The sequence below is a fragment of the Bombus pyrosoma genome, linkage group LG7, assembly GCF_014825855.1.
Source record: "Bombus pyrosoma isolate SC7728 linkage group LG7, ASM1482585v1, whole genome shotgun sequence".
Classification (NCBI taxonomy): domain Eukaryota; kingdom Metazoa; phylum Arthropoda; class Insecta; order Hymenoptera; family Apidae; genus Bombus; species Bombus pyrosoma.
Genome location: NC_057776.1, coordinates 11458175 through 11484976, shown reverse-complemented (window position 1 = coordinate 11484976; position 26802 = coordinate 11458175). Strand labels below are relative to the sequence as shown.

At 39.9% G+C, this 26802-nt stretch overlaps 2 protein-coding genes across 5 annotated transcripts; both read left to right on the top strand.

The window, feature by feature from the left end:
• The first annotated feature begins 213 nt into the window (after window positions 1–213).
• LOC122569406 (serine/threonine-protein kinase N) lies at window positions 214–26541 on the top strand. Of its 4 annotated transcripts, none has more exons than XM_043730401.1 (18): window positions 214–614; window positions 4320–4445; window positions 5689–5890; window positions 14196–14299; window positions 15332–15536; window positions 16497–16651; window positions 21462–21713; window positions 21785–21935; window positions 22008–22095; window positions 22210–22565; window positions 22637–22875; window positions 23654–23821; window positions 24358–24675; window positions 24752–24903; window positions 24994–25213; window positions 25285–25392; window positions 25476–25616; window positions 25698–26541. In XM_043730401.1, exons 1-18 carry the CDS (start codon window positions 591–593, stop codon window positions 25839–25841), a joined length of 3153 nt encoding a protein of 1050 aa, XP_043586336.1. In that variant the 5' UTR covers window positions 214–590; the 3' UTR covers window positions 25842–26541. The 4 variants fall into 4 exon arrangements, with proteins under 4 accessions (XP_043586336.1, XP_043586338.1, XP_043586335.1 ...); XM_043730400.1 differs by lacking the exon at window positions 214–614 and adding an exon at window positions 2787–3267 and having other exon boundaries at window positions 23660–23821; XM_043730399.1 differs by lacking the exon at window positions 214–614 and adding an exon at window positions 2793–3267.
• Window positions 16674–21378, top strand: LOC122569407. Its single transcript, XM_043730404.1, has 2 exons — window positions 16674–19675; window positions 19738–21378. Exons 1-2 carry the CDS (start codon window positions 18785–18787, stop codon window positions 21076–21078), a joined length of 2232 nt encoding a protein of 743 aa, XP_043586339.1. The 5' UTR covers window positions 16674–18784; the 3' UTR covers window positions 21079–21378.
• Window positions 26542–26802: the final 261 nt, after the last annotated feature.

Genomic DNA, 26802 nt, shown 5'->3' with positions numbered 1-26802 from the left:
GTTTTTATTCCTATAAAAAATGTTTGGTGGAAAGACAATAAGAAAATATATTAATTCGACATGGTTACTTTTACATACACCCATATTACGTTCCATTCTTTTCGATTTTATTTTTATTATTCCCACAAGGTATAAGCAGTTACTCGTTTCATTGTCTATCGGAATCAATTAATGAATAAAGGCTGTTTCACCGAGCTGACATATAAGTGATATCGTGAACGCACCTTTAGCGATAGCGGTGGCAGTACAGTGCGCGCGCCTTTGGGCCACGATTGGCCCGGCACTTTCCGTCAGTCTTCAGTTTGGTGCGGTGGAATGCGCTCGTGTCTGCATTTTGTTCGCGAGCCGCGCGTCTTTCATTCATACTTCTCTGTGGTAGTAACTTCTTGTCGCTTCCTATTCAAAGATTTATATTGAGAACATCTCGTGAATAAAATCGAACGTGCGTGATAATATATGAAATGCAGACACTTTTAACCAGCTCGGTGGTGCAGCGTACATTACTCGTGTAAACACAATGGACTTCGTCGTTCCATGCACAAAGGACGGATAGAAAGCAGTGAGTGAGTGAGTGGAGTATAGTGTCCAAGATGGCGGAATCAAGCTATTATCAGGTGAGTTGCAGGTCCATCCACGCTCTCTTTACGAACTGGTGCGCATTGGTCGCTATCCGGCCGATGATTCCAGCCGCCATAATAAAAGACCGCTTTGGGCGTAATTCAGCCACTTTGCATATTACATATTTCTTTCTTCTTCTTACGATCATACGCCGACAACGCGCTCGCACTTGTCTCTATGTTCGAGGAATGTTTTTCAAAGACGATGATTATCACTGATTTCTTCGTGGATTATGACTATAAATGCCTTCAGCCTGGTTCACGTTAAACGAGTTGTGACGATTTATAGACACCTGATATGGATTTAATTCATTTAGGATAATTCCAAAAACTTTCCATACAGTTCCTGGAAGCACCTGTTCCTGTCGGCAAGTGGTATTTCCTGACATTACCAACATAGGTATACAGTTCGAGACACGTTTGTCAAAGCGTAGTCGACTAACGGCTAAGAATCATTCTGACAGGAACGTGATCGTATGGCAACTCCATTGTAGCGGAAACAGCGATGGCTTAACGGCGTAACGCATCGTCACGATCAAATGCCTGCACCTATGATTACCGGTTCGTTTTTTCAACTTTCGCTTTGAATTCGAACTTCTCTTCAACAAAGGATTCACATTGTTTGAATTACGAGTCTCCCTTTATCGCACATCAAATATTCAGGGAGGTGTAATGTTTTATCATGTTTTCGCAAAGAATTTTGACATGTTACCATCACACGATAATGGAATACAAAAAAATTCATTTCACTCGATTTAATTAGCGTTTCAAATCGCATTAATATAACCAAGATTATCATATACGTCGATTCGTCCAATTTTGCTAGATATACGATACTTTCGCAATTTGCTAACAGATGCTTTGCGTTGTGCGTAACCCAAAAATAAGATAGTACATATTGGTTAGCTACCGCGCAGAGATACACTCATCTTGAGTTCTATTTTCTTATAACGATTATAACGATTAATCATAACGGCAAAAATCGCTATGATTAGAATTTTTGAAGGATGACATTTTTCATTAATGGCATTATTTACTCCTCGTCCAGTCTCATGTACAATCAGACAATTAAAAACGATTTTCATTCCTCGAACATGCTACATAAACGTCACTTTAGTATTTAGATCTATCCTATATCAGGTCGACATCAATGAAGTAAATATTTTGATTGCTGACTGATTTTTCTGTCCTTGTTATACTAATGCTTTGGACGACTATTGACCTCTCGGGATTATTATGCATGGCACACATATTACGGAATGCATGAAAATAGCTCATGCGTCAGTGTGTCAAATACATATAGTCGAGGTGCACACGTTTGCTTGGGGGTTCGTTGCTTCTTTAAATCGTTCCACCCACCGTACGACTCAATTTCGCTTCACTCGTCATTTTATTACCCACTCTGAAAACCAAGATCATGTCTAATTCTGGAGTTACAAAATTTCCTATATCATGATGGAAAAGCTTTCAGACATTATCTCTATCGACAATAATTTTGTTTCAAGCCTTTTGCTTCATTCCCAGCATTGCCGAAGAAAATAGTAATCGTATCGGGTGGAATTTAAAATGATATTCATAGTAGCGTAAATAAGACGCGTGTATCATCTCAATTGCTCAAATCAATTTTAGGCGAAATAAGACCATGATCAAGTTTATCTTTATTAGTAATCATGCATGGTTTTCAAGCGGAATGCACAAGCATACACTATTTCTGGAATCCGCTGTCGCCAAAGTTCCGAACTTAAGCAACCTATAGGTATGTCAGCCTCGCGAACGAACGACTACAAGAATAGGATATTTCTGACTCATATTGTTTGCAGTAAAGAGTACAAGAGTATTTGTCACTCTAATTTTATGATTATAATTATACCTGATCATATAGCTTACACAACAAATACTTAAAATATCATGTACACATAATCGTTAGATGAGTAATTAGATTTCTACTAAAGTAAACGTTAACTTAATGGAGTCGCAACACATTCGCCATTTAGAATCGCTGTTATCTTAATGCAGATGATAAGAGATAAAGTATCGGCAAAGTATTCAGTCAGTCTATAGAAACGATCCGATCGGTCACGTAAAAGTACCACCTGGTTGTTATATAGACAATCGTTGTAGATTACTAGTTGTAGATCTATGGGAGTTTAAAAAGTGATAATATCCTAGTAAAAAGATAATTCGTGAAATTTGTCTCAAAGATAATCTCCGTAGAATCGTAGTTTGTCGCAACAGGTGGTCCAAGGGTACAGCCTAGATTTTGTCCAAATGTGTTTCGTCACTGTTGCACGTTAGAGATTGGTCGCGTTAAAGCATATTTATGCATTTCAATTTACTCGCACTACGCATCGAGTCCTTGATGAGTAGGAGAAAGTTAATAGCGTATGATCTCTGTGGACGTGAGTTCAATGTTAATGAAAATCGGATACAGTATTCAGTGAACTACTGAACTATTCGTAAAATATATCTACTTGTAAAAACAGTCGAGGAGAAATTTTGTGGTGTTATTTATAAGGTTTGATAGGAAAGTTGAACAATGTCGTTCATTTCTTTGCGTGACGAGGGAAAGAAGCAGAAAACGTACCGGCGTTTATCGCGAATAAATTCGAGTAAACCCAAGCAACGTTGGAGCTTTGTTGTACCATGCACGGTAACATCTTTTAATGTCTGTAGCATCTTCGTACGATACACTTACGCAGGTCAGATATTTAAATGTCTGACACGTGCCCCATTGATAAATCAGTCGATTTCATCGTACATGAATTGAACATGATGCAATATCAATATTTGTTTAAAATAAATTTTGTCCCTGCATTGTGTAAATAAGATTGATATTAATAATCTTATTATTAATATCATTAATAATAAAAACAACGATACAAGTACAATCGCTTCTAGGTTTTCCAATAGTTGTATCAATAATTAACTCGTGGATATATATAGATATACACGGAGTCGAGATAGTCGATGACGCCACTAAATTGATCAAGCATCGCTATCAGGGTCAATCGCAAGCCGAATAATTTAAATATAGATACGGCCATTAATTAACGGTCGCTCGTTAACAGGCATAGGATACTGATACCGGGAACCGATACTTATTTTAAGATCAATATTTCCCGCGGCTCAGTACGAGTTTATAACCGTGGTCGAACGAGTAGACACTTAGACACCGGTGTGCACATCCGCCGCAACGCGCCAGACAATTTCCGGCCGCGGTAAAGGTGTATTATATTCCACACTGTTTTTTTTTGCAAATTCACAAGCCCACCCATCGTTCTTCGATGTTTCCGGAAAAATGTAAATCTCACTGACAGGATTAAGCGACGTGGAAATAGAAACGAACGTAGGACGATGTTGAACACAAATGAGTACTTTGCTAACAGCGCATTATCAACCCGAAAGGAAAATTTATCCTCGTGAAACTATACGATAATTCGTGCTTTAATGCACCGCATAAAAAGCAGCGACATTAAACGTTCCGTTTTTAAATATCACACACCTACTATCGACGGTGTATATCTTCACATGCTATACATCGATAAATTCGCTTTGGGGAACGGTTAATTATAATAATTTATCGGGGTTTTTTTTCGTTTTTCAATACTCATATTTATTTTTAATGCTTGCGATAGTATTGTGAAAGACAAAGAAAGAGAAAAAGCACACTGTTCGAATAATCGAATTTGGAATCTGTTTCAGGGCGATTACATCAGGCACCCGGTGTACGAACTGTCGAGCAAGTATGGAGTGGCTAGCAGTGACCAGGTGCCCTTGCCGGCTCGTCTTGACGAGCTCCGGGAGCACATACGCCGAGAAATACGCAAGGTATGTCGAGTTTCGCTTATCCTTCTCGGCACTACGTCTCTTCCCCGAAGCTCTCTTTTTCGCCGTACACCGCAATATACACGGTAGCGCGACTCGCACGAGCACCGAACCCTCGCACGGCAGAAGAATATCCTTTCCTCTGTTGTTCCTCTCTTCGCTCTATAACGTGCATCCTCTCTGCATCGTTGCATCTCTCCTTTTCCGTTCCTTCGCAGGGAGGAACAGAGAAATCCCATATGTGTCAGGCTATCGTCGATCCGTGGCACGCCCGTTGAAAACCGGTACGATCCACGTGACTAATGGATCCAGGCCAGAATTTATGGTTATTTCCAGGAGGGAGAAAAAAACGAACTTTCTTCCTCTCTTTCGCGGGCCTGAAATGAGATAAGAAATTACGGCACCGCGAGCACTAAGCCACTGCTACCTTTTCGACTGGCCGATCGTAAATAAATAATGAGTCGTTTCGATACTTTGTCATGATCGAAGGTGTCATCGGCTTGTTCGCTGCGTTTATCACGCGTGGTCTGGAATAGTGCAGGGATATTTAAGCGTACTTGCCAATTCAACACTAGTAGGAAATTTATTTATTTGGACTCGGAGTACAATAAAGATGGAAATTAAAGAAAGCTGAATCTGAGAATACTTTTTAATCAACTTCACTTTTACAAAAATATCAGTACACGTTGATATCGATGCAATTGTAATTATGTTTATTTACGTAACGTCTTCTCCACGGAGGTAGAGAATGTGCCTTTGTAGCGTACACAAGCAGTCATAAATCATGTTAGACGAAGTAAGTAAAACATTTCGCGGAACGGACTCGCGTTCTGGTGAGCAGGTAATAGTTTCATTAAATGCCGCTCGCAAATAGTGTTCACGGGTCAGTCGTGATTAGAAGATATAGCTTCTGTCAGGTGTGCTTGCCGGGGAAAAGTTATAGCGAATATAATAGGAGGTAATAGAATGGAAGGATAGCTCCGTGGCATGCAGATCGGGTATAATTTTACGTCTCATTTGCCTCGGGAGAGGAGTGGTCTCGAACGAGTGGACGCGCTCTGACGATTGATAGATCGATAATAACAATCGTGTCAGGACGAATTCCGTCGAGCGAAATTCCGTCTCCTGTGTGGTTCGGGTACCCTAGAACATGCGGCGGATACGTTTATTCCCTACGTAGCCGTGTAACACAAAAGGTTCGCCATAAAACGACAAGGAACGTTTACGTACGCTGGTTTGGTTGCAGGAGCTGAAGATAAAGGCCGGCGCCGAGAAGCTGAGGGAAGTGGCGACCGATCGTAAAGCGCTCTCCGACGTGGCGACGATCGTGAAAAAGTCGAATAGTAAGCTGAATGAACTTCAGGCCGAGCTTCAGCAACTGGAGAGTCAAATTATATTGACGCAGGGTCAACCGCAGTCGCCCCAGCAAAATCACTCGAACGGTCAAGGTAAGGCAAAGAGAAGTCGCACGGCCAACCGGCAGATACCATCTTTGTATTCGCCTTAACGCTGCATGGCATTGACCGAGAGGATAAGGCAGACTCATGCGCGCCTAAACGGGTTTTATGTAATGCCGCGTGTTAGACTTCGTGCCGATCAATTACTGCTTCAGCCTGGCGGTTCGTGCGCGTGAATACGTTTAGCCCATCGATACCATAAACGAGTTCAAGGATTTTTCGGAGCAACCGTGTGAAATTGAGATTCAACGCGGCGCGTTATCGTACGGTTATGATTCGCGAGAAAATCGTAAAAAAAGAGAGAGGTCTTGATAAGCGATCCCATTATAATTGCGCAACTATTGTCTAAAGTAGTCGAGTTAAAGCACACTAACGATTTGCTTTCGTTTTTATTTTTATATTCTCTCATAAAATAGACTCGAGAACGACCACGGCTCCTTTTCAAGATATCAATTAACGTTTCTGTTTACTTACGGATAACTTATCGATATATCGGACTAATGGCAAGTGTTTCTGTATGTTCTTTCCTGCCATGCTAACGACTGCTCTTTCTGTATCGTTAACGAGCAGCCACTTAATAACTCCACCCGCTAACGAGGCGTCGAGACGACGTCTTCGGTTTATAAAGCTCAACCGTGCGTGTGAGTTGCTGTTTTATTACGGCATCGGACCTAGCAAATCGACCATATCCAGCTCTCTGGAGCCATAATCATTTTGCTAAGCAATCATTGCATCCACGATTCAGTGATCGACGCTTCGATAAATTCTTGTTGAAAAATTGCCCATGGTTCAGCCGTTTCTCAATGGCTTCTTGGCCGTTTTTAATCTCCCCAGACAAACTTGGTTTTCAATAGCAAGAAATACATATATCTATGCCGCGAATAAAATCCAATTTGCTTGCTTCACGCGTGATTTGCTTGTTTACGCTATGAGTCATTCGCAGTGGACTTTGGATTACCGTCTGGGACTTTTTGAGAGATTACTCTTAACGGTTCGATCGCTACACGGGACGCATACACGTTTGCAGTCGCAACGATACGTTATTCCGGAAACGGTACTCTGCTGGCATTTCCAGTTAGTGTGGCTGGTCATTTCCCTCGTTTAGAATACTCCGATGTACTGCTGTGTAGTGGCTGGACATAAATTAAGAACGATTAACTCCGATGCTCGTAATCAGGGGTCATGGTATCCTGAATAGTCACGGGCGTAGCGTTGAATTTCATGCTTACCGTTTTGTATCGCTTTATCTATTATCATGATCCATTTCTTAGGAATCTTATCGTAACATAGATATACATTATAGCGCAATGTAAATCTTTTTGCCGTTTTATTGAAACATTTGATTTGATATCTTCATAATAAAAAAGAAGGCGCTCTTCTATTTGCCGAATTATATCTAAATAGTTCTGAGATTTAACAAGCCGATTTAAATGAAACTTCTATTTTTACTCCCGATCGAAAATAAGTGAACTCTAGGATGTTACGTAACCGGTATTTCACCCTTTAACCTGTAGAGAATTAACTTTAGGGAGGACAGTATTGGTACCGTCTTCTCGAAATTGGTACTTTTCTCGATTCCCCGACCTTGAAAGACTAGTTACGCCACTGGGTGGCACTTAGCTATCGATGCCGTTTCGTGACGCGCCCGAGGCTTCGTACTCGCTCGCGACTAGCGAGCAGCTCGAGTCTTGTATTCTCTTTGAATTGACGGTAAGTGGTAACATCTATTTATACCGTGGACCCAGACGCTCTATCCACTCCAGTTAAGTCAGTCATCATACATTCTGGGGACTAGCAACCTGCCTTCGGGCCACCTCATTCAGTTCTCTTTGCGACGGGTTATGCCATTCAGAACGGTCCTAACAATGCAACTGCAACCACCGCTAGGCTTCGTATCGTATCGTACCTAGAGAAATAACTGGCTTCGATCCCTAAGATTGCCCTTAAAACGGCCTTTATCGCGCTGCCAATTATACGGCTACTTCATCGCGTTATACGTATTTTATACTCTGTGTTTGATATCCCAGGTTGGCGTTAATTATGATATATAAAAAAGTTTTCTTCTTATAATCGTATCGATACTTCAAAGAAATCTAAGCTTGAAGAGAATACGATAATAATGCAGGAACTTGGCAGTGTCAATTTTTTGTTCATACACACGAGACGACTAAAGGTTTATATGTTATTGGGTATTCCTTACAATAATTACCTCGTAAATATAAAGATCGAACAGTCGTATGACAATATTACAAAAAAAGTATGTCATATACGTACGCATTGCCCAGATTTATTTTTCATATTATGTCATATTGATGGTTAGAAACAGACCATTACTGTCATACTGCATTAACCATTGATGCATCAACTACGTTATAAACAATATTCATGATATTTCTTGAAATACTTCAACCGCGTATCTCTCGAAGGCGTTATTCTCACTCGTCTTTTTTGTATTGTCGCCTTGTATTGTCTCCATTGCCAATAACAACGAGAGCATGTAAGCTTAGAATAAGATATCGCGGATGAGACTATGCCACGGATTGAGGAGAAAGTACATATTCCCTCCTTTCCTCCGGCGATTGGACGCCGCGAGGGAAGCAACGTAACGAGCAACAGGGCTCTCTCGTTCACTTTCCAGTTCTTCGAGTTCTGGCTGCGTGCGTGTAACGCGCGCGTTCTCCTCGCGGGAGACAGTGAAAACGCTCTTATACGATACCCATACATACACGACTGCATCCGTGTACACATGATACATTGAACAACGTATTACGAGAAGCGATCGGTCGAGCGATCGCTCGCACGGAGTACCGTTGCGCGCTCGCGCGTGTATTTAGCCCGCGGCCCTCGCCTGCTTCGATGTGGATCGAGATCGCGTTTCAGCCGAACCGAGGCGAACCCACGCTTTCGCATTCCACGCTGTCGTATATCAAGGAGGCCCTCGGGCCCTCTCTCTACTCCCCTGTCCCCTTTTAGGGACTACCTGCTTCCTCCTGAGACTCTCGACAAGCAGTCGACACAAAATTACGCGACACTTCGCAATCGAACAACCTTAGAAACAACGGGCAATGTAATGGATAATAGAGATATCGCGACACGCATGAATTGTACTCGACTGCGTCGATCATCCTCCATCTCCTCCTCCTCGAAAATTACGATCATTTTGTTGTTCAGCGTGTATTTATCAAAATGACGGCCAATTCAGCGGTTTCCTTTCTTCCTGTGCGCTGCATCATGCACGGCTTGCCTTCGTACTCGAGGACAAATGCAATTTTTCGATCGATCGTTTCAGCGGTTGCTACGGTCGTACAGACCGAAATGGCAGATCAAGGCCTGTTTTACGCGATATAAATGTATGGGAGCGCATTTTGTAGCGTGAGAAGTAATTGGTGCACGATTCTTGAGTCGAGTTTGCAGATTTCACTCGTCGGATCATTGTTTCCGATCGTAGTCGAGATATATTGGTATCGGTATGTAAAGTTATGGCGTGTAAAAGGTTGTCGTTTTATTGTTGTAACTGCACGCCTCTTTCTCAAGTAGACTGTTATCGTTCTCGCGCGACATTTGGTCGGTTACGCGTACCGCTTCTAAATAAACGGAACGCATTACATAATTCTTCGCGTTCTATAACGCAAATCACGTTGCCCCGTGTATACACCGAATGTTCCGAATCCCGGATGATCTCGATGATGTGGCCGTTTGTGATTCATCGATCCGGTTAGGAAATTTTTCTGTCGGGAACTTTGTAGATGCTCGCGAAAAATTTGTACCATAGAGCCACGCTCTGTTATCCTTTCACCGGGTGGCCTGTAAACCCCAACCAGTGCGAACTTTATTGCATACAAAGTCGGTTTTATGTGCGTTCGAGCCTCAACGTTTGCGTTTACCGGCGTAACACATCATCCTATTTTTATCTCGCGTCTCATCACCGTTACAGGAAGTTACGTAATTTTTTCAAAATAAAGGAACCAATAGCCTATTAAAAAACCTATTAAATAATAGCCCGTTAAATATGCGAGTTGTACATGAAAATAATCAGAAGAAGAGTTTATTTAACGTAACTATCTTCTTATCTGGCATTCTATTCTCTTGCGATACCTATGATTTAAATGTTCGTGCATTCTCGGTATGTCCGTGTTGTCACTGCGTGGTAGAATAAAAATCAAGCATCGATAAGGTTTCATGAGTCATGAATTACAAAAGTCTCCTAACACGTCGATATGTATTGACTGCTATCGGCCGATATATACGAATGAATCGTTCCTGTGCGTTTATAGGCTACGTATGACGCCTACGGACAGTGAATGAGAGAAAATGTGTCATAGATTTGATTGATATGGTCCGTTGTTCCATCATGCTTATCAAAAGCCTTCGTTGAAACCGTTTTACGACCCTTTCCACGGTTCTCCGGAACGGTACGCACGTAATAATTTACAAGATCGAGGCGAACGGTATAGCACTACCGCTTTTCTGCGATCGTAAACTCGTCGATCACTCGCAGTCGCAAATAAGCGTTGCGATTTATATCAGCTAATTGACGGCTTGTATAGGATTTTAGTAGGCTCGCAGCCGTGGTCACGGGGAAGGTTTTTAAACGGAATACTTTTCAGGAAACCGGTTGCGCGTAATTTTCTCGTTCGACGCAAACGGTAGCCCCTATACTAATAAGTTAAATGCTACGCTATAGTTAAACGCTGGCTGTTATCCTGGGTAGGTTCACGGAAAGATCTTGTCTTTATTTCAAAGTGCTGTCTTCTCGTTCTGGCCGTAATCCTGTGACAAATTTATTCTTCTGGTCATTTACTTTTGAAGGGACGAAAATTTATCCTTTTCTTTTTCCATCTTTAGACCACTCGCTCATTCCCAGGTCTAAGAATTTCTTCCCATCGACTGTGCCAGCGCACAATGGTTGAGCAACGTTTAGGCCAATTAATAACATATTCTATCGCAAGACACTTGACTGGTTGACGTAAGTGATGGTTACGCGACAGGATACCAACACCGTGTACCTCTTGATCGTGTGTGTTCTTTACACCGGTCGGCAAGTTCACGCTTAACTTCTAGTCACGCTAATTATTTTAATCAGTCCCGTAATAAGGATGTTGCAGACCACACTCCATCCCCTTTTACGATACAGCGGAACACAATTACTCTTTACGTATATGTGTATTAATATATGCCGTAGGAAGTGTCTGGCCCCCAGGTTACGCTTTATGAACGCGCGTCTGTGTGAATCGCGTGAATACGTGGAAAGAGCAGCACCGGTACGCACGTTGCAGGCGAAATCATGAATGGGCGACGCGCGGAGAGTCACTCGAGTGCTCGAGCATACAAAGAGGAAATCATGTTCTAGTCTATCGTTAGAGCGTCGAACGATTACAATTTTTAATTTCGCATCTAGCGCGCCTTTTTCACGGTATCCCATACGATTTCTCTCTAATTACAACGTATCTTTGCTCGTTGCTTTTTAATGCGCCTTTATATGATTCCTCCCTATGGGCAAGTAACGCGTCTTGTGCAATGCAACATGTTCCACGTAAGAACGCTCGTAGTTACGATACCTAATTCGAGAGAGGACTGTGTCGACTCGGGACGAGAAAGGAAAATATAATTCTTGTGAGATGGCTCGGCGTTGAGTTAGCAAGTTTCACGCGATGCTTTTGTCCCTGACGAGATGATGCATGCAAGCAAATTATGCACATACGAAGAGACGCGGTAATACACTGGCGTCTTTCTCCTATCGTTCCGAAGGGTTGCGTGCGTTGCACCCTATCTCGTCAAACCGGTGAAAAAGATAGCAACTTCTCGGTCGGTGAAAATAAGAAAAAAATGTAGCTCATCTCGATTGCTTCGTTTTTGAAAGTTAAGCGTGGTACGAGCGCGTTAATAATTCCATTCATTGTTTCGAACGGGAAGATCGAAAAGGGTGGAACAGCGCAAACCGTATGGAGTTTTGTAGTCTGGAAACAAGGAAAGTCTTTGTCATATCCCCTTGCTTGCGAAAACGGAGTATAATGGGGCACGTGTTCTGGTACTGCGCTAATGACATGGTTTCGCGTACTCTCCGATGCGGCATTGTCCTAAGACCTCTCTTCCACTGTTTCGCCTTCCACCTTCTATTACGAATTACTCTTTTTTTCCCCCCATTTTCGACATCCTCCCTTGTGTCATTCACCTTCTTTTCTCTATGTTATTCTCCCTTTTTAATTGTTGCTCCCTTTTCCTTGTGTTGTTTCTCGGGAAACCTACCACGTATATTTTAACAACAATATGCATACGATATCGAAATTTACCACGTTTGGAACGTGAATTTCGTTTCTGCGCTCTTCCCTTCATTTTTTTGTCCTTTCTGTATTCCTATTCTAAGGATCTTTACTCGAATCGAATCGATTACAACGACGATACCCTCGTCTATATTCCACCAGTCGGACAACCCTTTTGCGAGTACCTCTTCCTTCCGCTATCCCCTTTCTCGTTTCCCGGGGAACGAGTCGCACGATGGAATCGGTCGAGTCGAACCGACACTACTCTCGTATGCATTCCCATGGTCGATATTCTCCTTATTTTCCTCTCTTTCTCTCTGTTTCATTCCGTTGTTCGCCTTATTCGGACATGTCAAGCTAAACGCGTGCACCGACGAGTGCAAGTGCGGTTGTCCCTATACATAAGCGTCGTGTGTGCGTTTACGTGTCTCTTTGTCGGCGGTGAGCACGTTTCTTCACGTCGTTACCGTTGTTTTCCGTGCGGCTGGCTAAATCTGCACTCGTACTCCCGCTTAATATCGATGGTAAATCCTCTCCCGTGGGGCCTTCACGGTCCGGCGAGCTCGAAAGAAATTTCACGTAGTTTCGTGCGTCCGTGGTAATCCTTTGAATATCGTGCACACACATACTAGCACTCAGGGCCACGCAGGCCACGAATTCGACGGACATGTAAACGAGGTATCGACGTGTCGTTGTCGAATACTTCGAACACAGGAAACTGTATATTGTATGCCATGTTTCCGTGGCTGTATATATCGCGTCACCTCACTATGATTCCAACAGAAATTGCAAAGAAATGTGAGTATCAGGGCGTGTCCGGTACCTATATTAAAACGAGACCCTCGTACGTTTCGCAAATGCCGGTGATACAATTACGTAAGTGGAATTGATTACTGTAATCGTTTGAAGTTCCGGTCTGCACGGAAACTCCGCTTATGATTCTGACACTCGTTTTTCAGAATGTTTCCGCCCTTACCTTGCCGCGATCTACTTTTACGATCGCGACTTGTGCAATGAATGCTCGTAGGAGTTTCTTTGAATCCGATGAAATATATAATAAACCTGTATAAAGCTCGATACAGAATTATAACGATATCGACGACAAATTTTCTTAGTCACGTGTCTTAATAACATACGTACCTATATTTTAATGACAATATCAATTGCTTTTTATGCAAATTGGATAGTCTGTGATTTCATAGCGCACGGCCTTGATTTATGCTAGTTGAATCGCGTCATAAAGGATAAGCGTTAAACCTTGCTAGTAGGTATAGATGTTAGAATTTTACCATCGAAGATTATGTTTGCGTATAAAGCATTACGCAAATTTTCATGCAGATTTTTGCTATATATTCCAACGATCTACGTAAATCATACGTCAATTACATGGTTTTTTGTATTCGTGTTTCCTTTTGCTTGGAGAGGCAGTAATATGGCCGATCGCGAGCAGCTATTAATTTTACGATTTCGATGAGAACCAAGGCAATTACCGTAAGGATTTTCGTTTTATGGTCGTCAAACGTTTACAACGTCGACTGACGTTGCAGGTTTCAGTGCCAGTGAAAACTGGCGATGGGAAATTGACAAGCCACGGTGTGTGCTCGTCTGTATACGCGAAACAAAGAAGATTAACACTTTTTCTACGCTCGCATTGTGCTTGAGACAGCGTTAAATACGTGGGAGTCCTTAGCTAGCCTCGGAGATATCTCTAGTGGGTTACAGGAAGTGGGATTCGAGTACCTTGCGATTTCACTATTGGACACTCGAGGCGCTTGCATAGATGTAACGAGATGTACTGGTGCGAACCGACGCCCACGCTAAATCGTGTTTTAATAGGATATCGTTCTTAGTGATTTATTATATTTTTAATGTTTAATTGTCTTGAATACCATGGAAACTTTTGAGATTGTGAATCATGGAGGGTATTAGAGTTTTCTGAAGAAAATTAATTGCAAAATTTACTTTCCCTATAATCGAAACGTCTTAGAGTGGATAAAGAAGGGGCTTTTTATTTTCAACGCCTATTTTCGTTTCAGACACGCCTCTGTCACCAATGGGGCCGTCGTCGCCGAGTCAGGAGGGTCTATTCACGGATCTTCGTCTTTTGTCCTTGGAGAAGCAGCTCAATATCGAACTCAAGGTAGACATCGTTAAAAAAAAGGAAAACAAAAATATTAAAAGTATCATTATCTTACGAGTTACGAAAAAAATATCTGAGACCATAACTCAAACGATTAAAATTGAATATTAGTATAAATTAGTATAACCAATTTTATAGTCCTAGATATTTTTTAAAATTATAGATATCAATTAAAAAAGGTACGCATATTAACCTAATTATGACATCATGGTAATGTTTATGTATATGCTGCACTACTGGTTGATATCTGTTTAGTGTATCTTAATAATGTGCATAGTGATAGTCGTACTGTTCCTATCGTAATCAGCCTACGAATGATTGCAGGCGAGACATTTCTAGCCCGTTCTCATTCTGTGAGTCAGCAGTGAATCGTCGGCATTTTTTCTTCACTAAAGATAGCTTCTCGTTTCATCATATGGGAGATTTTCATTAATCAACGTTAGCAAGCTTTGAACTTTCTTTGTAATCTTATTAGCACTCGTAACATCAATCTGATCAAATGAACTCGAGAACAAACGAACGGGAGCACTGTTATCGCTTTTCAAGTAATCGTTAGATCCTGCTAGTTTAATTTCTACTTACGGATTAAAGTTGTAAGTTGAAAAAGAAAAAAAAAGATGAGAATATTGTGAATAATTTCTTGGAGAAACTGAAAAAATGTACGTCATTGATCCTGGCTTTTCGCCAGCTTAGAAATGTCAACGAATTTTCAATGTCTGCGGCGATATATGTAGAAGCGAAATCGTACCCCTACGTCATATGACGCGATCCATTTCAAAGTATAATAGGTTTAAATATCGAGCTGGTGAATACTTACAATGTTTAGGAAACGCGTAGTCGCTTATCAGATCTCGCCGAGAGAGCAGCAAAAATGCCGAAATTTTTCTTTAAAAAGGTGAATCACTGCCGCTTTATAAATGTAATGTTATCAGGCATAGTTATTTTTATTACTTATAAATTGTGTAAATTATATCAAGAAATGAAATATTTTTCGAACTTCATAGTGATCCTGTTTTTCTGCTCATATTTCAGGTGAAGCAAGGGGCGGAAAACATGATTCAGAGTTTGACAAGTGGCAGAGATAAAAAGTTACTGCAGGAGGCTCAACAAATGCTTGACGATTCTCGCGCCAAAATCGAGTTCCTACGCATGCGAATAATGAAAGTGCGGCAAGCTCGTCAACAACAGCATGCACGCGATGCTCCACCACCAAATGGCGAGACAACTAGCAATAAAGGTACAAAATTGAGCATGCTGTCGCTTCTATCGAGTGCTCGAACTGCTTAAGGTTAAGAGTCTTAACCGGAGCAGATAAGAAATTAGTCACTTCAAGGACGTAATTATTGCCAATTAGCTTTCATTATATCATATAGCTATTCGGGATACGCTATCATGACTCATGTCGAAGTATTACGTGGTTGGATCATAGTAACTGCTAAAATATAGGTCACGGACCACCCATGAAATATAGTGGTAATTTAGTGGAAGTAGCAACGGATGTTCATAAAGATGGTTGCTCTCTCACGATTGAAAGGGAATTTTCGTTTACCAAACTCGAAACCTTCCTGAATCTTGTAACTTCATGCGTTAATAATTTTTCATTAATGCTTCCTCTTTTATAGTTACCAACTTGATAATGAACAGCATAAAACCCATGGACTATATTGGACTTGTGCATCATTGTATTTCTCGGTACGCCTCTGGTCATGTACGATCATTGTTACTGCAAAGCATCGTTGTAAATGGAACGTTTATATTTAATATTTTATTCGATTATACGTATACATACATATGTATTAAAATTACAAGATGTACACACTATGTGGCTACGTAACCTTTATCTCTTTGATGTGAAAAAAATCCATCGTTATCGTTCTTCTCGTTCGATTCATGCAGTAAATTCGAGCAGTGAAAAAGAATCAACCATTCGAAGAGGACACCAGCAGGCAGTCTCGCGTGACGCAAAAGCAATTTTACTTTAGATATCAAGCCAATACAGTCGTGTTATAACAAGCTGTCCATTCGCGTACCTCTATAAGCTCTCAATATCTATTCCCCGCTAGGGAAATGTATGTTCGAATGAACACGAAACGCCATTCGAATCGTGTAAGAATTTTAATTATTATCGTTCGATCAGATATTTCGATGAAAGGTATATTGGTAGCGTGGCCGATAATATCGAACATTCTAATTACAGATAGGTACGAGCCCAGCTTGGAGCTCGCGCTGGAGGAAAGGGTGGAGGAACTACGACATCGTTTACGGATCGAAGCTGCGGTTGTAGAAGGGGCTAAGAACGTGATACGTCTTTTACAAAGTGCCAAAGTCGCCGATAAGAAGGCCTTAACGGAGGTATGTATCATTTCCTGTTCAATATATGCAATGATATGACATGTCACGTAGGGACTGACATTCGATAATGAAAAGCTTTTGTAAGACAGACCGGAGATACGCTGTCAAAAGGGAGCTATTGATATTATATTCTACTTAACAGACGTGCTGTCCTTTATAAGTCATCGTATCATTGAACAGCTAACATGCACGCCTTTTACGCGAAGAATGTTCATTAGCATCGCTTTCTATCTGTAAAATCTCATTCAGAGTCGAGGACCACAGAGACGAGACTCCAAAAGGTTTGATCTCGAAAATTATATCGTCGTTTTAACGTAAGCACTATTGTATCCCGTGGTCGACGTAAATCGAAACGAAAGACCCGACAACGAAACTCGCCAAGTAGATTAACGATTTTCTGTGTATCCAAGTCGCACGAAAGCGTTCGACGTAGACGACTACGTCGAGTTCGAACAGCAGTAGCGTATACGCACCGGTCTCGAAATAGCACTGCCTAATCCCCGCTACCCCGTCATCTTCTATGACGCCTTTTCGGGTCGCGCTTAGTTACCACCTTTCGAGGGGAGCTGGCACAACCCAGTCGTAAGCAACGCGATAAACCAACGACATGTGCGCCAATCAATCGCGAACTGACTGTTCAACAAATGTCTGTGTCCTTTGCCTGGACATTCCTGGGCATATAACTCGTGGGTAATTCACACCGCCATCGTACCGAACTATGACCTGAATCTCAAGACTGACTCGATTCCGCCCAAAGTTATACTCCCGTTGGACGTCGCACTCTTCTGCACCCAATTTGCTACACTCCAAGAAGACAGACGTGTCTGTTCCGCGAGATATCGTCGCCGTTGTCTAGAGATATACCTGTGGATGCAAGAAGCGATCAAAGTTTAAAAAGCTCAAAAAACGAGTTCCTAGTCATTCAATACGATATCCCTTCCGTTGGTTTTTAGAACGTCGAGATTTTCTGTGAAGCATACTGAATTCCACGACGGAAACCGACTGACAGAAATAGAGGATGTTGCACGTTGAATAATTATACATTTGTGGAGGCGAGAATACTCGACCCAAAGCTCATATAGAGGGCTACTTCGATCGAGTCGATTTCGTCGTTCGAAGAGTCGAATAAGATTAAGACAAAGGAAACCGTGCATTTATTCAGACTGGCTAACTGGATAGTATTAGTAATTTTTTTTTTTTTTTATTCGAAGAAAATTGATATTCGATATGCATGACGTATCTGTCAGTAGAAACGACTAATCGGCAAACGGTGCCTTATTAAAAGTATCATCTGGTTCCAGGTATATTTGGTCCGACTGTACGTTGCTCCAAATTTATATTGTGCTAATTATACCTTGCGTCGTTGCTCTAACGTATGGTTTGTCACCTTACGAGAAACGAGCAAACGATGACAATTACACTCGATACTTGAAAATCATTTGTGAGCAGCGATAAACGTAAACTCAAGTAGAACAACGCGTTAACGCGATAACGCGACCATAACGCTGCGTAAATCTTTTTTTAACGATGATGAAAAGAAAGCTTCCTATTTCATGAAAAGTGTGCTGCTACGATGCAAGAGCGCTCTTCGAACAAGAGATTATTTTACAATTTCGATACGTAATATTGAAACGATACAAGAGATTCCGAAATCACTTGAATACAGTAACACTGTTTCTGAAAATAGATCACGGAGACGCAATATCGCAGAATTACCGTCTTTCACGAAGAACTATGTAATATATGCACTGATTTGTGAAATACGCTCTGAAAATACTTTCATTTACTTCGAAAATGTTTAATCAATTTTTACAAAAAACTGTATAACAAATTTTCTTGCCGTGGAACGAGTCGTTAAACGATTTAACTTGTTGAAATCTAGTGGAAAATAAACGACATCGAGAAAGGAAACAAATAGCAGCGCGGTGCTTCCATCTTTCGCAAATGCGATCGATCGTTCGAATCGATGTGCAACGGAACGGCGCTAGCGAAAGAACGTCGGATTCTCTTCGCAAGGGAGGAGAGAAACGGTTGCGCGAATGCGTTTTCGCAGCGAAACCGATTAAACGCTCGAGGCGATGATGTTTTGCGGTGGATAACAGCGTGGAGAAGGTTGAAAAAAAAGGCTACAACATGTACGGGCGTCAAGGTAACTCGAATAACACGCAACCACCACCGTGGTTGGTGCGTGCAGAAGTCACGATTCGCCATGGTACACCGGTCACTTCGGAATCCAGTCAAGTACCAGTAAGCATGTCTTCAACTGTCACGGATTCGGGTGGTGTTCGCATGATATATCGATGGAATACCAGTCAATCATCTTCATTACCGACAACTCCAATCGTCACGACTTCTGGTCCACCCCTATCCTCCAGCTCGTTCGGGTTCCAACGAGGAAACATAGTGTTTACTTCGACGCCGCCTCCAAAGCCAAGCTACTTCACGATTCCAAGATCAGGCTCGTCCGGGAATGACGATTCTATGTCATCTAGAGGACGGAGTGTGAATGTCTCGGACTCAGGCTATAACAGCGGGCAATTTTCACCTCAATCATACTCGAGTCTGCCTTCTCGTCGTCCATCCAACAGTTCTTCTCAACAATACAATCGTCGATGCAAGAGCACATGCAGCATCGTACTATCCGCCGTGGATGCTGCAGGCAGTTCGAAGGAACAAAGTTTCAGCAAAATAGCAAGCAGTGAAACCATCAGGCATTCGTACGACAATTCTTGGCGCCATCCCTCGACGCATCAACATGTGTTCTCGCGTCAGCAGTTCAGTACGTTACCGGAAGTTTGCGAAGAGTGCTCCGAGGGAACCGTTTCCAGCGTACATGATACGCATTTGTGCAGTAGTGTACAGGAAAAAGTTACGACCAAATTGACCACAGTCAGTAAAGACGCTTCTTCGCAAACGACGGATATAGAATCCTACGAATCTTCGTCAACGATCGTCAGCAAAAGCAAAGTAAAAAAGAAAGCGGCTACTGGTCTCCATCCGTTGGACGAGCAGAAGAAGAAGAAGGTAAGTCGTATCTTCTTGTCCTGAAAGATGAACAGGTTCGTATCATGTATATCTGATTTTAGCAAGAGAGTCAATCGCCAACAGTATCCGAGACCACGAGCGTCGGTCCTTCAGCGGACTCGGAAAGATCCGATTCCTCAACGAGAGATGACAGCGCGAAACGAAAATCACGAACCGTGCACATCGATGTGTACTGCACCGGCTCTGACGATGATGAGAACACCGATACGACATCTGAGAATGAATGCGATACTCCTATGACCGTATTCGAGAATCCGGACGTGAAGGTCACCCATACGCAAGTAGCAAGTAACATTCTGCCCAGAGGATTTCAAGATGACAAGGCCTTTTTGAAACGTGCTACAGAACGACGATGCGATAGCTTTAAACACGCACCAATGAGAATGCCTTCCATAGCTAGTTCAAAGGGCTATGACAGCGATGACGTCCTCAGCTCGCTTTATCCTTCTCAATTCAGTTCTTACAGCGCTCTTAGAGATCTCGATTCAGCGCCCTGGTCAGCTGCGTCCTCTAACGCGGGCATTCCATTTGATTATGATTCGACTATTGCTACTTCGTCTAAAGATACTCTATCCGACATAGAGTCTTTGATAAATAACGAAGTAGACTTGACCCCTTGTGATAGCTTCGAGTATGCGAGCAGTTCGGATCGCGAAAGAATACAAAGAATGGAAGAAATATGGGCTAAGACGGAAAGTGAAGGGAAACAATGGCGTTCACCAGAAGTTGAGCGCAAATATTTGTTGCAGAATCGAAAGATGAAAGAATATTTAAAGAAACATGAGATAGGATGGTCGTCGGGTGACAGTGGTGAGGAATCTGACGAAAGTGGTACAGTTGGATGGAGTTTTGTATCTAGCGAGGATAATCAAAGAATGTTTAAAAAAGTTCCGACCATGCGACGAGCAAGTAAACCTATCACTGAATGTACAGATAGAAGCGCTAGTATAGCGGAACAAGAGCTTTTGAAGCAAAAAAATTTACAGCAGGATCATTCTGATTCCACGAATCGTAGCGACAGTATTCCCCACCCGTACACTTTTCGTAACCAAATCGGTTCGTTCGGTTCCAAAAGCCCTTCCCCTCTTCCATCGAAAGTACCTTCGCGAGTTACTTCTCCCTTTATGACGCCCCAGGGCGAAAGAACCGACCATATTTTGAAGGCCTCGATATTCGGTGCGGTAGTGAACGCGTTTCGAAAGCCAGGTCATCACATAGGACCTTCCAAGAACCCCTCTTGTTCCTGTGAACATTGTCGAAGATATTTCGAGGAACTGAATTCACGAGCTTGTTCTGTAAGCGAATTCGAACGTCAAACGGGATATCGTTTACAGAATGAAAAGAGGATATTTCGCCCGATCCCGAAAAATGACAAATCCTGAGACTCAATATTTCATTAACGCGTTTTTAAAAGTTTTTTAAAATTGTATCATTATTAATAGTATTTTCTGTTTCTTGGTGAAACTGTATTGAAAATATTGTAAGGTTGTGTTTTGTAACATATAACGCGTGTGTTAAGTTATATTTATTGAATAAAATATCATTTTTTTTTTCTATTTATGATTGTCACCATCTGCTAAAACATTCTGCTGAATGAAAAGCATTTATGTAAACTAACAGATACACGCAATTATTTAATGCTGTTAATAAACGTTGATTATATTAGTAATTATACTTCGTTACGTAACTCATTTATTCCTACCTCTGTGAGTACTTGTTCAAGGTCGAATTTTTCTTTCTTATATTTTCTCCTGGATTAATTTAGGCTCAAGCAAGTCTGGCAGAATCAAGTAGAAAATTGGACCTATTGAGATTATCCCTTGAACTTAGAAGACAAGAGTTGCCACCTGATAGTGGTACTGCTGCTCAATTGAAGAGAGAATTAGCTAGCGTACAATCCGCTAGCCCGGTTCCTGTAACTTACACCTCGCTACAACCGTTTCGTGGTCCTCTAGAAGGTAAAGCTACAGTGCCTGCATCGGTTTCAAGATGTGCTGCTGTTACTGGACAATTAGAGGTAAAAGATATTTTATAGCGATAGCTTCGTATAAATTCCCTTGCTTCAATAATATGTATTTATAATTTTAGGTAAGATTAATGGGGTGTCAAGACCTGGCAGAAGAAGTGCCTGGTCGCACAAGAAGAGAGCACCCAGCAAGTCCGGATCTACGTAGTTTCGTTAAAGGTGTTACAGGACGCAGTTCGAGCAAATCGTACAGTGTTAAAGATGAAACAAGTAGTAAGTTTGTTTTACAAATATTGCAAATTCTTATGAAAAGCTGAATCTCATTCATTTTTGTATTTATCGTAGATGATATTATGGCAGTTATTAAACTGGATAATCAAACAGTAGCACAAACTAGTTGGCGACCGTGTTCCCAACAAGCTTGGGACCAAAGGTACACTTTTATTGTATACATATTTCTGTTAGAGCTATACTAAACTCTTATACTCCGTTTTATGATAAAAAGAAGTCGGAAGTGTTAGTTTATATGAATACATTGTTTTCATAGGTTTTCCATCGAACTAGATAAATCGAGAGAACTTGAAATAGGCATTTATTGGAAAGATTGGAGATCTCTTTGTGCTATAAAATTTTTACGTTTAGAAGAGTTCATCGATGATGTGAGACACGGAATGGCTCTACAATTGGAGCCGCAAGGTCTTCTCTTTGCTGAAATTAAATTCCTGAATCCTATGATTTCGAGAAAACCTAAATTACAACGTCAACGCAAGATCTTTAAGCAACAGGTGAAGAATTTCCCAAGAGCTAATCAAATGAACATTAACGTTGCAACTTGGGGTAGGCTGTTGAAACGATCAGCTCCTTCATTACACAATACAAGAAACTCCGAAAGTCCGCCATCTGGTAGGTACATGTTTTTCATTACGTTTACAGCAATTTGGCACATGATTGCTGTACGAATCTATATTTTTTAGGACCTCAACCTTTGCAACTTGTTTTTGATACTTCGTTAGAAGATAAACCCGAAACACCCGGGGAATTGCCTGATCCTGAAAAGGGAGGCTTAGGTGGAGCCAGACCTTTAGGACTATCAACTTCAAGTAGTAGTCCTACACTTCCACGTCCTCCAGAACATCCTCCTCCACCACCACCTACAGTTACGAAGAAACCTTCAATGCCTGCACCTCCACCGCCACCAAAACTAGATCAAGAAGTAGGTCCTGAAAAATTTACGTTAATTTTTTCCTTACTTTTTTTTGCAACGACGTTATACTCACCAAAGTGTTATATAGAAGATAGTTGTACACTATATTTTGTACTTTTTTTTAGCGATATTGTAGTTGTCCGTCATATTACGAAGTATTTCGAAGTTACCTAGTATTTTCTTTTACTTAAAAGGTTTAGGGTTTTGGTACACTATGGTTATGGGTAAAAAAACACATGCATACAATATATTATATCCAGTTGAGTCGATATACTTGCTAACGTTTGTATATAGTATTATATCAATGTACTTTATCAAGGCATGTTAGTATACTTTTATATACTTTCAACTGTGCAAGATACTGCTTCGAATATACTATAAATATACCTTTTTTTTTATAGGTATCTTGCAAATTTTAGAACGCGATGTATAATGGGCAACAAATTGTTAAAGTGTACAAATTGTTTATTTGTTTTTTACTTTAAGCTTATATCGTATTTTTAATTCTTAGCTTTTTATGCATAGTAATTTTTACAATGTTATTTAGCACCCACATGAAAAAGGTACTCTGCAATATGCATTGTGCAATATATTTAGTATTCCTTCAACAAAGTTGCAGCAAACTCCCTTCAATAATTGGATCTATTTGTTTTCTCAGTATGTAAATTATTCGATTCGAAATGTTCATTACAATTTTATTATTAATTATGTAAAACTTTGCTAGGTTACAGTTTAAAGTATATTGCAACTTAAAGTAGCTTTTAGAGCTAAGCAGATAGTAATGTAGTTACAGAGTGCATTAAGGGAGTTTGATTTCCTGCACAACGAGGAAAAGGGGGGTCCTCAGGGGGCAAATTTGAGGCCTCTTGTAACAGAGCCTCGTCCTGTGCTGATTGCACCACCCTCTCCACGCACACCCTCGCCCCAACCTGTCGTCGAGTTTCCTGAAGATGAGGTATATACCTCCAATACACACAGCTTTATTTATATATTTTTAATTTTTGTGCTTCTGTACTAACACGTAAAGTATAAAATTGTTCTTCTAAGTTCTTGTAATTCATTTTATTAAATTAATAAAATATAATTAATTTTTTGGTATATTAATATTTCTCTTAGCAAAAGCATGTACCCAAATTTTTTGCATGCTGTATGTGCGTATTACATATATCAAGGCTTTTAATACTGTACTTGTACATGTTTATTATGTCTTATATCAACTATAGATGTCTTACTGCTAATGTCGTAAATACTTGATTACTCAACAGCTTTAAGGCTTTTTCTTGATAAAATAGCAAGAATACTATTAAATAAGTGAAATTTACCTTACCTACAGAATATACTAATAACATATGCATTGTATTATAACTAAAAAATTTTAATTGGAATTATGATTAACATATATATACATACTATCAATTAATATGAAAGTAATTAATATAAATATAATCATTATCTTCCGGTACTTTGATTTAAACGTTTTAACGATTATAGGTTGTATATGAAATGCCGAACAAGCCTTCTCAATATAGAGACAGTGCCTACGAGTCTAGAAGACACTCGCAACTTACTGGAATGACTATAGAAAACTTTAGACTACTATCAGTTCTTGGCCGTGGTCATTTTGGAAAAGTAATCCTATCGCAATACAGAAATACAGGAGAATACTTCGCAATCAAAGCATTAAAAAAAGGAGACATAATAGCAAGGGATGAAGTAGAGTCATTACTTTCAGAGAAGAGAATATTTGAAGTTGCCAATGCTACACGCCACCCTTTCCTTGTAAATTTATTTGCTTGTTTTCAAACTGAGGTATATATTATTTTAGTTATGTTTACAATAAATGTTTTAGTCAGAATATGGAAAGTTAATGTTTTATTCCTTATAGGCACATGTGTGTTTTGTAATGGAATATGCAGCTGGAGGAGATCTTATGATGCATATACACGCAGATGTGTTTGGAGAGCCACGAGCTGTATTTTATTCAGCGTGTGTTGTGTTAGGGTTGCAATACTTGCATGAAAGTCGAATTATTTATAGGTAAATATTTAAATAAATAAAAATTAAATAAAATTATTTATGATATTTTACATGTGATATGCGATGTTAATGATGTTATTAAATTTACAGAGACCTAAAATTAGATAATTTACTATTGGATACAGAAGGATATGTAAAAATTGCGGATTTCGGTTTGTGTAAGGAGGGAATGGGATATGGAGATAGAACAGGAACATTTTGTGGTACTCCAGAATTCTTAGCTCCTGAGGTTCTTACTGAAACTTCATATACACGGGCTGTTGATTGGTGGGGTCTTGGTGTATTAATATTTGAAATGCTCGTTGGCGAAGTAAGCATTTTATCCAATTTTATTTTATTATGCATTATGATCACTATACTACTAATTAACATCTTATTTAGTCACCATTCCCTGGTGATGATGAAGAAGAAGTTTTCGACTCCATTGTGAACGACGAAGTTCGTTATCCACGATTTCTTTCATTAGAAGCAATTGCAATAATGCGAAGGGTAAGAACAATATAAATATATTTTTTTCTAGTAAGATAATAAATAGAACATAAATAATTTACGTTATTTATGTTTAATTATAGTTACTAAGAAAAAATCCTGATAGAAGATTGGGTAGTAGTGAAAGAGATGCTGAAGATGTCAAAAAACAAGCATTCTTCAGGCATATAGCTTGGGATGATTTACTTTTAAGACGCGTAAAACCACCATTTGTTCCAGTAATTGTAAGTATTAACCTTTTCTCATCTCTTTTTTACTCCAATTAGTATATTTGTCGGTAAATGAAAATTATACTTGTATTTCAGCATTCTGTGGAAGATGTCAGTAATTTTGACGAAGAATTTACATCAGAAAAGCCACAATTAACTCCACCTAAAGATCCTAGACCACTTAGTGATTTAGAACAAAGTCTATTTAAAGATTTTACATATATGGCTGATTGGTGCTAGCCATAAAAACAATGTTAATTGTCTTTTTGTTAAATTTGATATGCAAATCATTTAGCATTCTATTTTCAACATCATTTTAAGGGCAATCAAATCGTAATTAATAACACTGTTAATTTCATATGTATTTGTTTAACTTTCAGAGTATGTTTAAATTGTACAGATGTTTTACTTTTAGTATCACGATATAATCAGGCATATAGAATTTAAAAAATTATGTTCAACATACGAATCTCAGGTTTTTAATTAATATGTATGAATGTCAGACTTTTAACTCGTAGTTATACACTCATCACGATTGTTTCCAATACGCAACGTAGTGAATAATTATAATTTAAAATATCTGAATATAATATTCAGATTTAATCAACTGTATGACCAGAAAAGAAACATAAATTTGTATAAGTAATTTTGTAGCATGTTCATATTTTGATAAGAAACAGCAGTTTGGAATTTAAATTTTTAAAGATTTATAACATTTAATTAAAATTCACTAGATGTCGTAATCATAATTTGAAGTATTGACCAAATATTTGAAATGATATCTGTTTAAAATATTATTTTACAACTTTCACTTAGCACAGTCATTTTTATATAGTTTTCAAGTACTCAACAATAATGTCCTTATAGAATAAAGGATATTCACTGTATAAACATATTATAATTCATAAAGTTGCAGAAAATAAATCAAAACGTAGTTGTATTTGCTCATGCTCATGTGATAGGGAATTAAATGAAGAAATGGCACTATGTATAACAATGTTGATCAACATAATCACAAGTTAACACTGGACGCATTAATTATATCAGTCACGTGTACCTAATTATTAACACGACCAGTTATTTACTTAACTTGACAGTGTCCCTATGTTAACCTTTCTTTTTTAATGAACAAATTTTTGCAGGTCTGATTCCTATAATCCTCTTATCCATTTTATTGTTTTAACTAGTTATACATTTTCAT